At 40.6% G+C, this 17,387-nt stretch overlaps 2 protein-coding genes across 2 annotated transcripts; both read left to right on the top strand.

The window, feature by feature from the left end:
- The first annotated feature begins 3,245 nt into the window (after nucleotides 1-3,245).
- LOC146972197 (metalloreductase STEAP4-like) lies at nucleotides 3,246-10,878 on the top strand. The gene is made up of 10 exons (XM_085802137.1): nucleotides 3,246-3,856; nucleotides 4,854-4,961; nucleotides 5,056-5,126; nucleotides 5,236-5,323; nucleotides 6,220-6,498; nucleotides 6,617-6,711; nucleotides 6,822-6,932; nucleotides 7,986-8,028; nucleotides 8,225-8,389; nucleotides 10,611-10,878. The coding sequence occupies exons 1-10, from the start codon at nucleotides 3,656-3,658 to the stop codon at nucleotides 10,863-10,865; spliced, it is 1,416 nt and encodes a 471-aa protein (XP_085658263.1). The 5' UTR covers nucleotides 3,246-3,655; the 3' UTR covers nucleotides 10,866-10,878.
- Nucleotides 10,879-14,218: 3,340 nt separating this feature from the next.
- On the top strand, nucleotides 14,219-15,743 carry LOC146972196 (serum amyloid P-component-like). Its single transcript, XM_085802133.1, has 5 exons — nucleotides 14,219-14,286; nucleotides 14,414-14,468; nucleotides 14,938-15,040; nucleotides 15,133-15,430; nucleotides 15,517-15,743. The coding sequence occupies exons 2-5, from the start codon at nucleotides 14,414-14,416 to the stop codon at nucleotides 15,733-15,735; spliced, it is 675 nt and encodes a 224-aa protein (XP_085658259.1). The 5' UTR covers nucleotides 14,219-14,286; the 3' UTR covers nucleotides 15,736-15,743.
- The last annotated feature ends 1,644 nt before the right edge of the window (nucleotides 15,744-17,387 follow it).

The following is a 17,387-nucleotide window of genomic DNA, read 5'->3' as shown; positions in this document are numbered from 1 at the left end:
GATGTGCCCACACAGTCCTGAGAGGAGGTCTAACCAGGAACCATATTCAGGATACACAGAACAACATGGATGGATGATAAGTGTATAGTGAGATTTTAGCATCCAGACTCTCTATAATATGGTGTACACACATGTTACTGGAGAATTGATAAGACTCATATAAAGCTGAGTACATGTCCTGATCCTGCTCCGCATTGTAAGAGACAGAAAGAGACAGAATGATGTGTGTGTGTGTGTGTGTGTGTGTGTGCGTGTGTGCGTGCGTGTGTGCGTGCGTGTGTGTGTGGAGTGAAGTGTGTTACAAGGAAAGATTGGATCAGACCCATTAACTTTACAGGCCACTCATTGAGCACCAGAGCAGCAGGGGTCAGTAGGGAGATTTCACTGTAAATCTCTACAACGATCACAATGATAGACCAGAGTGGATGAGTGAGCGAGAGACAGAGAGAGAGAGAAAGAGAGAGAAGCACAGCTTGCAACGCAGTCCCTGACTCTGTCCAAAGCCAAGCTAAGTTTCACTAAGGATATCATCTCCTGCCAACGGGCCAGCTGGACTTTATTTTCTTCTGTTACTCATTTAAACACTTTACAAAAAAGGGGGCTTTGACGGCTCAGCCTTTTTGTGAGAAAATGACTGGAGTATATGTGGGTTGTTTTTCAGCCTGCCCCCCTCTCATATTTCTAAAGCAGTTTTTAGCTGTGGCCTTTCCAGCTGTGTTGGGTCATGGCCTGCAACCCAAAACACAACCTCAAAAAGATAGCTCAGGGGGCTCATATGAGGACACTCTGCGCCTTAAGGAAAACACAAACAGCAGATGTGTTGCGCAAAGGAGGTGAAGCGAGAGGAGGGTAAAGTCGCTGTACCAAACATCGGCCTCAGACCGGGATGCTACTCGCTCTTCCTGTTTTCGCCCTGAGGCACGGCAGCTCTTTGGCTCGGTCACACCTCATATCCAACTACCTCTACCAACCAAACCCCTGCGGTACGGTACAACCATTATCTAAAACACCCATCCCCTCTCTGTGCCATCTCTCCTTCCTATTTGATGTCAAATCACACTCTGCAACAAATCGTACCACCGTAGATTATTAATAATTCAACCCCCCTGACCATGGTCTCCACTGAATAATTGCTACACTTATTCATGTATCTGATGATCCATTACCTGGGGAGCATCTGCTCTGATAATCCAATCACTGTAGAACACCCACATCCTCGTTCCCTTCCTTCTCCTCTCTCTGAGGTCTAAGTTCCACCATGACCACAATTGCACCTTTATTCATTTACCATAGCTGCTTTAAAAATAGCACAGAGCAAACACTGCATCCAAACCTCGAGAAGTCCAACTTAAAATCAATCATTTTGATTATATAGTACAATGATCTAGAAAGCAGGATGCCTCATTTCATGCACCAGAATTCATTAGCATAGACTTGTGGCTCTAATGCACCCTGCATTTTGCTTAGACAGTCAGATATTGCGAAGTGCAAAGCCAATCATGGTAATGGCGGTAGCCTGGGAATACTGGACAGTCCAATCATCACCCTCGCCCGAGAGTGCCTTTTTCTAGACTTGACATTTGATATGTGATTGCTTCTTCCATTCACTTTTGTTTTGATCATCAGAAGAACGCCCACTCTTTTTCCTGGCTGGATTGTTTGCTGTGAGGCTCCCAAGTACTTGACTGCAGCGCTACTGCTCAGTGAGGTTGAGCTCTGTTGTCCAGTGGCTGAGCTGTTACAGGTTGATCTCTGAGCTTGACTCCAGAGGGCAAGAAACTCTGGGTCACTTATTACTGACCACTCGATATGGAAAAAAAAAAAACAGTGCATAAATAAGGTTGACCTGTAAGACTTACATTAAACTTTAGCCCTTTATTTTTTTGGATCAGTTTCTCTTTTATTTGCATTTCTGCTTTTTTTCTTACAAAAAAACATGATTTTTTTTATTTGTTTATGAAACCCGACCCCCACATCTAGTGAGCACAACACTTCTTTTAGCTTTTTATATCTGGTGGGAGGAAGAGTGGGCTAAGGAAGTAATTGTTTACCAAACAGCAGATTAATTGTTGTTAAGGCTTCAGGCTAATTTCCTCCCAAGAAACCAGATCAGCGACAAAGTTCATTCTATTATCTTGTGCATATATGTGTGTGTCTGTGCCTGTAAATTACTGATATATTTGTGTCACATGTAGACACACACACTGGCCACTTAGTGAAGCAGCAGAGCAGAGGGAGTAATTACAGTGTAGGACAGGTCACTAGGCCGGTGGTTCACCTCAGCCTTGAACACTGGAGCTATTCTGGACCTCAGGGAAAATAAGAGGGGCTGCACTCAGAGGCCAACTTCAGTTACGAGGCTTAGAACATTAATTACTCACAGGGCGGCACAAGAGTGTAGATTAGACTGTAATTGGTAGGTTTGCCTGAAAACTCCATGAATCAGCAAGTGCCTATAGTGACCACCACAACAGTGGCTGATTATGAGAATTATGTTGTTTCAATACAAATTCATCACATATCACCGCTTGCTAATACAATTGTGTTATTGTTTTGGACACACGACAAAGCAATTATGCTCTTGGCTCATGTGAATTTTACGGTCATGTAACAGCAATTGTGTATCAAACAGAGGAGGGGGTTGGGTAAACTCCAGCGCATTGTGTTTGCATAGCGTGACCTAGACTTGGTCCAGACAGTGTGTTTGTGAAGTGCTTAGTGTTACTGATCCACAGTTGTGATGAGTAAACAGCCAGCTAATCCCATTCTTGTCTGAACTGTCAAAGTTTTACTCTATACTGAGTCTAGGGCACTGGTTTAAGATTTCAGTTTCTTTTCACCTCTTTGGTTTCATTCTTTGTAAATGTCTAAACGTGTATAATGATCTTGTCTTTAAGCAGCTGACACCAGATAAGCTACAATTAAAAAACTGTCAGTCTTACAGTGCCAGAAAGCACTTACTGGATTTTTATAGATGTGCTTGTCCTAAAATAAATTAGGACTTTCACTTACTGCCTCACTGTGTGTGTTTTACCTAACGTGCATGTGCTATGATTTGGTAAAATGGAAAACTACAGAGCGTTACAAATACTGCCTTGTTTTTTGGCAGTGTTGCGTAACCTGAAGACGGCTGGATTTCCAGAATAAGGTCATACTTGAAACATTGCCATGATATTGCAGAGCACAACACAATCACACGTAGTAGAGAGGATATGTTTTGTCCCAGCAGAACTTACTGGATCTTGTGCCAGCACACACACATGCACACATACCTTTGGCTGCGGAGTTTCCCAGTGTAGACAGACTTCACCCTGAGCCCGTCCCAAAATAGGAGGGGGTGGGCCAAAACAAAAACTGACACAAGACTGAAAAATCTGTCAGTCCACAGAGTAATGAGTTAGAAGAACAGAGGCTTGAGCTTGAAGGGGTAGACAGTTGATTTTCTGACACATTTTCAAGAAGCACCCAGGAGAACTGTGACTTTGAAGACTATTATTTTGTTACGTCTCCCTTGAATTTGGACATATTACTCAGTCATATTTCGGTACAGCTGTCTGGCACTGACAGAAAACCTTGTGCAGTGTTTTGTTCTCTGAAAACCACAGGCGATATCAGCACTGTTTGTGTCGGACTGTCGGCTGAAAGACAGAGCAGCATGTTAGGGGAGGTGAAGCCAGAGAGTGTGCCGCTGTGTCCTCTAGGTACAGCAGCTGCCCCTGAGCCAGAGTTGTTGTGTATTTTTGGGACGGGGGACTTGGGGCGCTCTTTGGGTCAGCGTTTGCTCCAGTCTGGCTACAGAGTGGTGTATGGCAGCCGCAGACCTCACAGCTGTGGCCCCTTGCCTCAGGGAACTCAGGTAAGACATATTGCATGACATCTTCTCAAACTCTGGGATTCACCCCTTTTTTAAAAATGATTAATGATTATTAGGGGCGGGCAGCCTAAGCTGCCAGGACAAGGTAAGAGTGGCATTTTGAAACATCATATTTTCTCTTATGAAGCAAAACACTTACTGTATCGTTAAAAACAAAGAAAACAAATCACCAACATTTCCATGCTGTCAAGATGCAATTTATACATTATCTGATTTTTGTTTAGATAACAGTATTTCTGACATTTTGACATTTTTGAAATCTGCCTTGACAACTGCTGCTGGCTGGTGACTACCTGGGTTCATTTGTGAGGCCACACAGCAGGTCTCACTTCCAGTCATAGCTCAGTGAGTTAGGAGCTGGTTCTTGGTGTCAGAGGTTGTGAGTTCAACAGCTAGCAAGTGAGTTGGTGATGATGACACATCAAAATGCTTGATGTTCTCAATTGGAAACACAAGACAATAGCCCTGATGGTGGCGTTACAGCATGCCTCTAAATTTCAAAACTTTGAAAATTCATAACAAATCAACTAGCTGCTACAGCGTTGGAACTTTCACTTTCAAATTGCCTAATTTTGCCAAAAATGGCCCGCCCTGACCATTGTTGCACAGCATCTATAATAATAATCGTTGTCAAAGTTTTCAAGAGTCGATGTCACATGATGGCTCAGAGCCAACTCAAATGTCTGTATTGATAAAGGTTAAAGGACACAGTCAGTACTGGGAAAAAAGATACAATTCTTATCAGACTTTGAAGACTGGCTGAGCTACACAAGGTCACTGATAATATGTGTGGGTGCAGATGTTACTGTGTGTTTCATTGTGAACCACATACTGAGTTTTTGTTTTCATCCTTCATACCACATGTGCTTAACTAGGGACACTTGTGTCTCTGAACCTGCTGAGCAAGTTGTTACTGAGTGTGTTTCCTTGTGTAATGGCCATGCATAGCAATAGATCTGTGTTTGTGTGTGTTCTGCAGGTGATGAGCCATGCTGAAGCAGCCCAGTCAGCCAGTCTGGTGTTTATTTGCATTCACAGAGAGCACTATAACTTCCTGGAGACACTTGCACCCCAACTCACGGGGAAGGTACCTTGTTGCACAGTCGGATGCTTTTATGTAACACAGCAATTGGTTCATTTCTAATTTTTCACCCACTTCCCTGCATTTCATTGATGGGAAGGTGCTGGTGGACGTCAGCAACAACCTAAAGAAGAATCTATACCCAGAGGCCAACGCTGAGTATCTGCAGAGGTAAGAGGAAAATAGGCAATATTGTAATTACCTAGACCATTCAGACATGTGGTTTGAATTGTCAAAGCTTGGTGGAACATGAAGCAAAAGTTTGTTGTTTGTTGTCCAGGCTGATCCCAGGAGCTCACGTGGTGAAAGCTTTTAACACTCTGTCGGCTTGGGCCCTACAGACTGGACCCTCAGATGCCAACAGACAGGTAGCCTACTAAATGTGTCTGTTTCAGATGCTGCAGTTTCTTTTCGACAAATTGGAGAACTGGATTTGTTTGAAATAATTGATACACATGCCAAATTGGATGTTTAGCTATGCAAATGTTTACTCCGGTGACAGATCTCATTTTGAAATTTAAACTAGCCACTTCTGCTTGTCAGATTCTCCCTCCACTGCAGAACTACAAGGGTTTGACTGCTCTCCAATGTGTTCACACAGTGGGGTGTTGACCAACAAGTTAAAAATAATAGCCTCCTTTAGAAAGGAGAACATTTCAGTCCAAATTATATTATTAACTCATTTGAGGTTTTGATCAAACCAAATCCAAAAAAAAGAGAAAAAGAAGCCAAATTGGAGGAGTCAGCCTTATGTCTTTGCTGTGCGTGCCATCTCTGATGTATCCTTGAATCAATTAACTCCACAATCCCTCTTAGATCTAAGCCTCTCTTCACATGCTTTACTCTCTCACTCTGTACTGCAAAGCTGAAGCATATGTGGGTTTTTCTGTTTTATTTTGATCTGGTTGTGCAATCCCAGAGGACAGTAAAACCATACCAGTGTGTGTCTGTGTGTGTGGAATGGTGTGTGGAGTGAGTGTGTTTATGCATCAGGGTGTGAAGAGCACCATCAGCAACATTACATATGTTTACTTAGTATTGTTGTTAGATTTTACCTGCTTTCTTCAACTAAATTTAGCGTTTCATACAGGAAGCCACAGTATCTCTAGATACTTTTATGTTCAATCCTCTGGAGTCCAAACCATCCTTTCATCATTGTGTGTACAAATACATAATCATAAACGCATAAATATAAAATAAGGAAGACACGTACCCCTCAGGCATTTTGAGCGCTTTTAAAGTTATGGATGTTTTCATGCTCCAGGTGTACCTGTGTGGAAACAGTGCTGAGGCAAAACAGGCGGTAACAGTGACAGCTACCAAACTGGGCTTCACTGTTCTGGACAGGGGGTCTTTGTCTGCAGCCAGAGAACTGGAGGACTTCCCTCTGCAGCTGTTCCCAGAGTGGAGGCTGCCTCTATGGATTGCTTTTGGTCTCATCGTTGTCGTCTTCATCTATGTGGTCATTAGAGATGTCATCTGGACATATGCTACAGACGGGAGAGACATCTCTTTCAGAATCATGGTGTCCTTGGCCAACAGGGTACAGTTAATACACTTTATTGTGATGAAGAGAAAAAGAAATAGAAAATCTCAAGAAATATTTCCACCCAAATAGTGCATCAGTATAATCTCTGCTTTGCTTGTTCTTCATCTTCCAGGTGTTTCCCGTCGTGTCAATCACCATGTTGTGTCTATGTTACCTGCCTGGTGTCATAGCTGCCTTCATTCAGCTCTACAGAGGAACTAAATACAGGTCGGACACCAAAACAAGATGGACTGATATTAGTTTCTTGCACAAAGATGCCCAATTTACAATTAATTTTAAAATATTGTATCGTACTAATCACAGTATGTGTGTCACAGGCGTTTCCCTGACTGGCTGGATCGCTGGATGCTGTGCAGGAAACAACTGGGAGTGCTAGCGCTCGGCTTTGCCTTTCTACATGTGCTTTACACCCTCGTCATCCCTATAAGGTATCTGACAGGTGCACACATCATCACTCTGCTTTTATCTGGATTGTACTATTAAAGTTTTGTTGATTTAAAAAAAAAACTATAATGTCAGTTTTGAACTTTGAAGTAATCCCTATAACTTACACTACTGGGACTTGCCAATTTGCCATGTCCATATTATAACATCCTACTCTCATCAGTATGTGTTCTGCATAGGTAAGAAATTCAGATCGACCCTCTGTGCAAAATATGTTGAGAGAGATTGGTACATTGGTGGATGTACTAATGAGGAAGTGAGCACTTGGTAACATCTTGGAACAAGACAGGAAAAGCAATTCTACATGAGACCAGTTCCACCCATCCAGTTCATTAGGCACGTCATATGGTCTCAAGTGGGGTAGAGATACTTCCTGATTGGGCTGAAGGTCCTGTGGGAAGACGGCTACAGAAAGGTTTTGGAGAGGAAGACTATGAATTACCAGGATCTGGTCTGACAATCCAAGAACAAAGGGGGAAGGCCTGGCTATTTCTAGCTGAGGCTGGTTACAAGGGTTTCCCGGCACAGTCTGTGTACAAGTCAAGATGCTCTAAAGTATGTCTGGGAATAGAGGGCAGGTAAAGGAAGCCAACTTCTTGCAGGTTGGGGAAGGCAGTGGAAAGAGTCCCCTTTGTCTGTGAAACATGGCTGGATGTGTTGAGCCGGACGCCAGGGGAAGATGGGCTGCGACTGGTTATCACTGCCAACCCACCAACTGGGGGACGCTGATTTAGAGTCAGATTTAGCAGCATATGCAACCAGAAAACTGAGAGTTGGCCCTCACATTCTTTAGGAACACTCATTAAACTTAAAGAACCTATAGACAGAAAGAAGGTATAGGTAGCTATGTAGTTGCTATGTTTTTTCTGTGTTTTTTTTTTGTACAGATTTTGACCAGCAGCTCCCTAAAACTGAACATGGAACTTCATTCTTAACCTTGAAAAGAGCTATGGTTAACATCGTGTTTATAGCCATCACAAAGGTTTCACTTTTCCTCATGATTTTTCACTAAATAATCTTGTCATTTTCATCCACAGATATTATGTGAGATATAAAATAGCTGCAAGTACCATCGCAAAGGTAAGGCAGCCACACAGCTAGGAAAAAATATTTGATAGGTTCAAAGCTTCATGTTGGCACAAAAGAAAAAAAATCCAGTTTATTCATATGTAATCATCAAGTCAAATGATTTTGAATAATAGTTATCTGTTTCCATTAGTATTGTATCAGAGACTGGTGATAGAAATCTCTCTGCTTTGTTTAATGTCACTTTTAGATCAAGGAAAACCAAACATCAGAGTTTGACACCACAACTGCCTGGCGTTCTGACTCTTTATATGCCACGGGGATTCTGGGATTTAGTGTGTATGTCCTGTTGGGAATAACCTCTCTCCCCTCTGTCAGCAATGCTCTCAGCTGGAGAGAGTTCAGCTTCATACAGGTGAGTACAGCATGTGTGTGTGTGTGTGTGTGTGTGTGTGTGTGTGTGTGTGTGTGTGTGTGTGTGTGTGTGTGTGTGTGTGTGTGTGTGTGTGTGACTCATCCACATGTGTGAACTTTGTGTAACATATTTTCATAGCATCACTTCACAAACACTGAGCTCTATTTAGCTGTGTGGAAGCATTTGGCTGAAACTGTGTATCCTGTTTACGCGGTGAAACATTGGCGGTCACAACTGGCTTACACTGTGGAATTTTTTTTTTTTTTTTTTTAAATAACATTTTCCCAAGCTATCAGTCCAACACATTATCCCTCAGCAAATGTTGATTTCTGTGTTTGTGTGCCTTTTCCAGGAGTTATTAAATGGCAGATTGTGTTGTTAATACATATTCATTGGTTTTCCAACCCATAATCCAAAAGTGACAAAAAATGTGTGTGTATGTATATTCTGATCACATCTTTAGACTCATGTTCAGACAACAACAATTTCAGAAAATTTTTATACTTTACATTTCCAATTTCTTCAATTTACTCTGTTAGTTGTTCATATTAAACATGGCCAGTTTTAAACAAATACCATAACCCTTTTCTACACCACCTATGTTTTATTATTGTATTTACAAGGACATATACAGTATAAATCTTTTTAGGTTAGGATTTTGATTAAAATACTAAATCCACTACGTCAGGCAATAAGCAGGAGGTATTTACTGAACAAAGACATCCTGCTGTAATCTTTGTTGCTGCAGATGTTCATTCTGTCTACTTCCCTAATCCAAAACGGATCTGGGCATGAGTTTGTACAATCTGAGAAGTTGCCATTTCCACACCATTGCCCCTCAGCCGGTTCCCGAATATTCACTCTATCAGAAGAAAATGGACTTGTAAAGAGGCCCCTTAAGGAGGCCTGGGCTAATATTACCTGTTTCAGTCAGAGGCACAAATAAGGGGCTGCATAACAGGCGATTTGAAAATAAATACAGAGTCTTTTTGTGAACTGTGAATTATACAAAGCTACTTTAGTGGAGTCCCAGAAAATGAGCATAGGTCTGCTGTAACAAGATCAAATACAGCAAAGGCATCACACCTTTTTGAGGCCACAGTTTGGCACATTGAACGACAAAAAGGAAACTGAATGTGAGGCAAGCACATTGCCAGTCATTTTACAGTATGTAGTACCTTTTCATGCTGAAATGAATAAAAGCAAACTTAATGTCTCCTTTAATTTGAGACGGCTAATTATCTCACCTCTTCTCTGTGGCCATGAAAAGCTGCGAATGACAACCACTGATTGATGATTCAGTTAACACGGAGACATATGCCTATAATATTAAAGAGGTTCACTCGCTATCCAGTTACAATGTGCCCTCTGGAGATTTTCTTTAGGTGTGTTATGAAATTTGAAATAGTGTACTTCCACTATTGCACATGTTTATGCTCTAGGCTGCTGAGGTTCAATTAGAGTGGAAAGTTACAGTACAGAGGTTAGTGGACCTTTAAGGAATGTCGGTACTGGTGGAAAAACTGTTTGCTGTGATTTTCACATCATGTCCATTAGCCAAGATCCAAGCTATGACTGATGAGGATGAGTCTGTGTGTCAGCCTAGATGGAAAATAGTCACATGTGGCAGATTGGTGTTCACGACCAGCTATTGGAAGTGATCTGTTGAAAGTGTTATAGTCTGATATTTATTTCCCTTGATAAAACTTCCACTGTGATTGTTTTCACTTGAGCAGACATAAATGTTTACCCTTTTTTCACACTTTGACCAATCAAAAAATGAAATTGGACTCACTACAGGGAGCAAACTCATTCATAAATGTAACTGGGTCATGTCAAGCTCATTTTCTCATTCCACACCCCTCCCATTTACTCCAGCCCAAATTAGAGCAGTGCTTTAAATGTTAAGTTATTCATCAAGTATAGTTTGAGGGGCATACATTATCCTTGGCCACAGTCTTTAGGTTTTGTTCATATGTATGAAGTGGATCTATGGTCCAGTAAAAGAATAACTCTGTAAGGGTGTGTGTGACATAGCTGATTTATTTCTATCTATGCACACAAGGTAAACGAGTGTGTTGGAGCATGTGCACATGTGTGAACAGCTTACTACTGTGCCTTTTACACAATAATTAGATCTGTGTTTTCAGTGAAAGCAAAATGGTGTGAATCTGTGAATGCAAGTTATATTTTTTAACTATTTTTTTCCCCTCTCTTCCAGTCTAAGCTGGGCTACCTCACACTGTTCCTTTGTACCTTTCACACCTACATATACGGCTGGAACAAGTTCCTTAAACCCAGTTACTACAAATGGTACACTCCTCCGGCATTCATGCTCAGTCTTGTGTTGCCGTCTGTAGTGATTGTTCTCAAACTGCTGATCCTCCTGCCCTGTGTGGACCGCACCCTTACTCGCATTCGACAGGGCTGGGAGAGAACTGGTCCAAAGGATAACAGCAAGAAGTCACTGTTATAGGGCTACATTACAGTACAGACACCAAAACAATTGTATGCACAGAAAACATAGACTCAAATACACCACAGTAACTTCATATCATCAGGTAACCCTAACTTGATGTTTTGGATGCCATGGATCCAGGACCATTTGTTATTCTCTCTGTTGTTAACACATTCACCCTCTCTTTATGAAATCATGATGGAATTGTTCAGTTTTGTTAAGATACATATAAACCATTATGTTACAATTTAACAATTGCACCAACACATGTACAATATGACTGAGACGGGCAGAGTTTTGTTGTACTACTTTTAGCACCGGCAGCAACATTTTATATTCTCTTATTTGTATCCTCTTGGCTTTCAGACCAACCCTGAGAAACTGTATATAAAGGCTTATGTATATTGGACTCATTCATATCTTTCTCTGCTTCATTTTTGTATATTTCGTATTCTCACTATGAAATGTTATGCAAAATAAACTTCATTCATTGAAAACATTGTCTCTCTTTCTCCCTGCATAAATGGTATATATATATATCTCATCCTGCGTGGAGGCTCAGTCAAACTCAGACATTTTCCCTGCTGAGCTGAATGTACTCTGTCTAGTCATCTCGGTCTGATCCCTCTCCAGGGTTCATCCCTCCAGCTGATCTGATGCTGTTCTCCAGGAAACATTCGCTCTGAGCTGTGAGCTTCTCCCTCAGTCACTACTGGCTCGCTGGCTTGGTGGGCATCACCTCAGTGGAGAGAGGAGCATGCAGACTCCTTCATCACAGAAGTCCTCTGCAGAGATGATGAAAGATTTGGCCCCCTGATGTTGTAGCAAGTCATTTTTTTGCTGATCAGGAAGGGAGTGAGGAACTCAGAGAAGTATTAGTTGTTAAACATGATTAATTATTAATCTGTACACACTGACAAGGAGGCACACACACGCATGGATGCCTTCAAAACAACGGGTGCACGGACATAGCTACACACACCTGTAGGCAAGGAAGAAGGAGGGAAGATGACTTTCACAGTCACGTGAAATATTAATAATCTGAAGAATGATTGCGCTTCATTTGGCAAATCAAAGAACAGAGAACCAGCTGCTGAATCGTGAAACCTTGAAGTGGAAAAACCTATGAATAAATAATAATATAATGTATAGTGTATGTATTGAATCATACAGTGTAATGATTAATCTTTTTGGTTAGGGTTATGTGTAGACATGAGCGGGACAATGATTTGTAAGTTCATACTGTTTTGCATACAGATGTACACACTTCAACTGTCACAACTTAAAGCAGAAGTAAGTGGAACGTTCGTGTTAATATAAGTCTTAAATAGTTATATCTTCCGACAGCAATCACTTACATAGAGTGTTTGGTCTGAAACACGGGTCTGTCAGTCACTCTGCTCTGCTGTAAGCCAAGGAGAAAACTTTCCTTGTATCCTACAACCTTTATCCAATGAGGAGAACGGCATAAAACAGCATAAAGGGGCGGTCCTCTCTGTGTGTGCAGCCAAGGGATGCGCATGAATGTGGTGACGTAGGGACGAGGACCAATAGATCCATGACGAGGGCGGGGGCTGCTAACTCCATCGGCTGACAAGAAGTTACCCAAAAGGACCGGATCGCTTACTTCTGCTTTAAACAATAGCTTGTTTAAATGTGTAATGACGTTTTACTTAGGGCATACATTCAATTGATGCAACAACTAAACCAGGGCAGGAATTATCTACAGAGGAAAATTAACTATGTGAAAAATCACAAGTGTGTGATATGAAATTATTTTTGTTTCAGTTTCTCTCTTTCTTAAAGGAGCATTATCGCAAATCCAAATTCTTAATTCGGCCACTAGATGGAGCCAGGCGGAGCATATCAGATATAAACAAGTGGGCAGCTGTCAGAGAGAGAGAGGAGCCTCGTTTAGTCCTCCCCCTCCCCCCCTCCTCTCTCCTCCTCCCTCACCAGGCTGAATCGCGGGAAAGGAAAAAGAAAACTCGCTAGTGGAAGCGGCAGCTCTACTCGCGCACAACCACAACAACGGCAACAACAGCAACTGCAACTTCCTCCTACAAATGTATGATAGTTGGTGTGATGTGCAGACCGCAGTGGGACGATTCAGTGACTGTAAGCAGCCTAACACTGCTACATTACAATTTACTGTTGCATTTTTCCGGTTCGGAGGTCGGATTTGCGAGTTCCGAGTGCAATCGAACGCAGCAAGTGCCGGGCCGGCTTGGATCATAACAAAGACAAATGCTGCATTTGCCCCACGGACACTATACTGTTGGCGATTTTTTTTGTAAATTTAGTTATGGCTCCCCCCGACCTATCTTTTGCATATTTCAGCCTGTTTTATGCTATTACTGCTGTATTTGCGATAATGCTCCTTTAAAGCAGAAGTAAGCAATCCGGTCGTTTTGGCTAACTTCTTGTCAGCCGATGGAGTTAGCAGCCCCCGCCCTCGTCATGGATCTATTGGTCCTCGTTCCTATGTCACCACATTCACGCGCATCCCTTGGCTGCACACACAGCCCTTCATGCCGTTCTCTCTCCTCATTGGATAAAGGTTGTAGGATACAAGGAAGTATACAAGAAGTTTTCTCCTCGGCTCAGAGCAGAGCAGAGTGACTGACAGACCCGTGTTTCAGACCAAACACTCTATGTAAGTGATTGCTGTTGGAAGATATAAACATTCCGATTACTTCTGCTTTAAGGACGTGTGGTTTATCGGTTTGGTTGCATGGGTGTAAGTGAATAGTTTCCCCGTGTTCCTACGAAACCACTCAACAAAAACTGTCAGTAAGTGATTTATATTTCCGTTTAAAATTCCATCACGTAATATTTTTGTAAGGCATATACTGACTAATTATTTGTATTTTTGTAACCACTTAAAAAAAATTATTTACAATATTTACATAAAAATAAATCTCAGCGCATGCACAATCTCTAAAAGATAAAATGTGAAACCAAGCCAACAAAATGTCTGTTAAAGGTATTCAATATACTTTTATACTTAGGCCTACTTATTACACAGTTTCAGTGCAGTAACTGTCTTTCCCAATATTAAATATTTTAAAAGAAATAAAATATGTAGGTATTTTCGTAGCACATCTTATTTTTGCAGTAGATGTGGTTTCTGTGCAGAATAACTTTCAATCAGCATTTTTAGGCCAAAATGAGAAGTACAGTTGCAGTTAACCTCATACATTTGACTGTTTCAACATGGGTACAATTCTGCTGATTCAACAAAAAGCACTGTGTGACATAACATTTTTTTAATGAAACAGATATCTGAGGTAAAAAAAAAAAAAAAAAGAGAAAGAAATAGAGAAGTAGATTAAGGAAGGAAAACACAAAAAAATGCAGATAAAAATGGGGAAGCAATGAGAATACAAAACACAGTTGTTCTCAGTGTCACACACGAAAACCTCACACAGACTTCAAGGTAAGAGCTACATTTGTAAAACTGGATGAATTCACATTAACTTTACAAATATGAGTGAATCCTGGATTACTGGTTTTGTTGGATCAAATCTAACTGTTCCTCATAAGATCTTTTATCATCCTATCAGATGCAGTTTTTACTTTTGCTGTTGATGCTGACAAGATGTGTTGCAAGTCCTCAAGGTAAAAAAGAATGCTTATTCTTCAAGTTAAGTGCAGTAAATGTGTTGCCTTTGGTTATTTACCACTGAATTCACTTCACTTTTTCCCCTATATATTCTGCTGAAATGATATTCTTCATGACATTTTTTTTTACATGTATGGTATTGATAGCCTCCTTTTATCTGAAAAAAGTCATATTGTTTTACCAAAATTAATAATTTACTGTAACTAATTAGAGTGTAAAATTGTCTATTCACTGTAAATAAATTGGTGGAGATACAGTGGTGCTCATACCATTTTTAACAATAAACTTATTCTACTATTTGCAATAAACCTGAATTATTACAATAACCCAATGTCTATCTTTTTCATGAGATTAGTTGTCATTCTTCCTCAGAAACACTTCTATACTGTATTTTTGCAATTTTCTTTGACAGTGAAGAGGAAAAGGATTAAATACATAGTAATAACATATTGTCTCTCTTTTCAGATCTGTCAAGTAAAATGTTCACGTTCCCACAAGAAACCTCAACATCTCACGTGAGGCTGAATACGTCACAGCAAAGCTTCAGTGCTGTAACCATCTGTCACAGGTAGTGTTAAATGTGCAAATGCATAAAAGAACCAAGTGTATCTCTAATTGTCAAAAGTTTCATGTATAATGACGTTTCTGTAATGCTTGTAGGTCCTTTACAGACCTCAAAAGAGACCACGCTCTTTTCTCTCTGGCCACACCCAATACAGCCAATGACTTCTTGATTTTCTGGGATCAGAATAATAAGGAGATAGAGCCCCATGTCAAGGATAAAAAGTCAGAATATGGAGGAGTGGACTACAAGCCGAACACATGGCACTCTATTTGCACCACATGGGACTCTACCTCTGGACTGGTTCAAATGTGGTTTAATGGACAACCTTTGGCACGGAAATTCACCTACTCTGGATCCAGCATCACAGGAACTACTATTATTATTCTAGGACAGGTACAGTTTATTTAATAAGATCGTATTTCTGCTTATAAAATAATAACTTTAATTTACTGTTATTCAAATGTCTGTGCTCTTTACAGGAGCAGGATTCCCATGGTGGTGGGTTTAATGCTAAGCAGTCTTTCATCGGCATGATGTCTGATGTCCACATGTGGGACTACATCCTTTCCCCCTGTGAGATCCATAACTACGTGGATGAGGAAGGCTTCACTCCAGGAAACGTACTCAATTGGAAAGCACTGGACTTCCAGATCACAGGCAGAGTGCTGATAGAGGATAAAATAGTGAGATGTCACTGAAATTAAAACCACATACAAAACCATCAATATATTAGAAGTCAAAATCCTATTTGCTATGCTTTCATGGAAAATACAAAATGTTACTTACAAGTGTCAGATTTTTGTGTAAAATCATTGTTAAGAATATGGGAGAGGTTTTGATTTTTTTCCTTTCATAATTCAACAATATAATAATAGCTTTTGCTTCTTTAATTAAGTTCTAAGAAGATGTTGCCTTTTAGCCTGTATTGAGTTAGGGGAAGATCATAATAATGGCTCAAAAAGGCATTTACCAAATCGCTGAATTGAATAAAAGCAGATTAAAAACTGAGTTTTAAAATATTCATCCACAGGAAGGCGGTCCTTCGGAATGGCAGTCGCTCCCCGTCAGGGTTGACGACTGGTAATGGCATAAAGAAAGTGAAAAAAGTTAGAATTAGCAAACTTGCATATTGTTTGAATACTGTCAAGAAAATTTGCATCCTGGTGCTAAATGCAAAAAGGTTTTTCTTCAAGGGATGAGTCTTCATTGTTGCTTTATAAACAAAAATGAAACAGATGTGTGTTATATACAGTATTTCTTCTATTACCTGCCATTCTGCAATCTGCACTTGATTAAAATCACTACCACAATTTCCTGATTTGATGGGCAATCAATAACAAATCATAACTGGCAAAGAAAAAAAGAAAAAAACACTGAAATGATTGGTGGAGTTCCTGGTTGGGATTAAGATTTTCATTCCCCATCTCTATTAAAATATTTACCCTGCCAAAGCCCGACACAGTCTCATTTTTTTTTCTTTTTTTTTTGCATGGTGCAATTTTACTACAAGTTACTTTTTGCAGACTAAAACTAAAATGTCACTACGGGACTGGTGGCTGTATAAGTTCAGCCATAACAGTTTTATATTGCAATAACATCTGAGCTGTGGAACTTTATGCTTATTTTAAAGGTCCTCTGCCCCCTATTGGCCAAATACTTATGACTGCACCTTCAACTTTGATATTAACATGAACTGATGTCCTTTTGGCCTGTTATTTTTTAGACACTGAAATAAACAATATATTCATTCAACTGGACGACACTAAGTTGTGCTTACTCCCCCTATAGGTGAATGGGGCTATATTTGGCAGAGGGCACAAGTTTCTCGATGTTTCATCACTTCCCCCAGTTCTTCAATAATAAATCACACAAACTCCTGCATGGAAGTTTGATTGTTCATGCAAGTAATTCTGTGCGGACAGATGCTGCCAGTCTCTCAATCAGTAAAATGACTAGTCTCTCCAATATGCATCCATTCCTCACAATGAGTTGGACTACACCAGTCTCGCATGTTTGCGGTACTGTACTTTTTTGTCACCATCACAGAATGAATCAAATACGACCCATAACAGCAATAAAAGAAAATGAATCACCTATTAGGAAAAATACTCAGTCAATTTACAATGTTCAGTCAGGATTTGTAAACAAGTCCAATGTGCAGAGACAGTGGCAAATATTTGATAAGAAAACACGCACACCCCACATGGACTTTCATTCATTCATTCATTTTCTATACCACTTATCCTGCACTAGGGTCATGGGTGAGCTGGAGCCTATCTCAGCTGACTTTGGGCGAGAAGCGGGGTACACCCTGGACAGGTCGCCAGTCTATCGCAGGGCCAACATATAT

The sequence above is a fragment of the Trachurus japonicus genome, chromosome 16 (genome assembly GCF_045865225.1).
Source record: "Trachurus japonicus isolate A0001 chromosome 16, Traja_1.0".
Lineage (NCBI taxonomy): Eukaryota > Metazoa > Chordata > Actinopteri > Carangiformes > Carangidae > Trachurus > Trachurus japonicus.
Note: the sequence above shows the minus strand (reverse complement) of the source record. Positions and strands in the feature narration are given on the sequence as shown.

Coding starts and splice junctions, on each gene's coding strand:
- LOC146972196 (XM_085802133.1), top strand. CDS start 14,414: ATGCAGTTTTTACTTTTGCTGTTGATGCTGACAAGATGTGTTGCAAGT. Junction 15,041..15,132: donor GCTGTAACCATCTGTCACAG/GTAGTGTTAAAT, acceptor TAATGCTTGTAG/GTCCTTTACAGACCTCAAAA. Junction 15,431..15,516: donor CTATTATTATTCTAGGACAG/GTACAGTTTATT, acceptor TGCTCTTTACAG/GAGCAGGATTCCCATGGTGG.
- LOC146972197 (XM_085802137.1), top strand. CDS start 3,656: ATGTTAGGGGAGGTGAAGCCAGAGAGTGTGCCGCTGTGTCCTCTAGGT. Junction 3,857..4,853: donor CCTTGCCTCAGGGAACTCAG/GTAAGACATATT, acceptor TGTGTTCTGCAG/GTGATGAGCCATGCTGAAGC. Junction 5,127..5,235: donor AACGCTGAGTATCTGCAGAG/GTAAGAGGAAAA, acceptor TTTGTTGTCCAG/GCTGATCCCAGGAGCTCACG.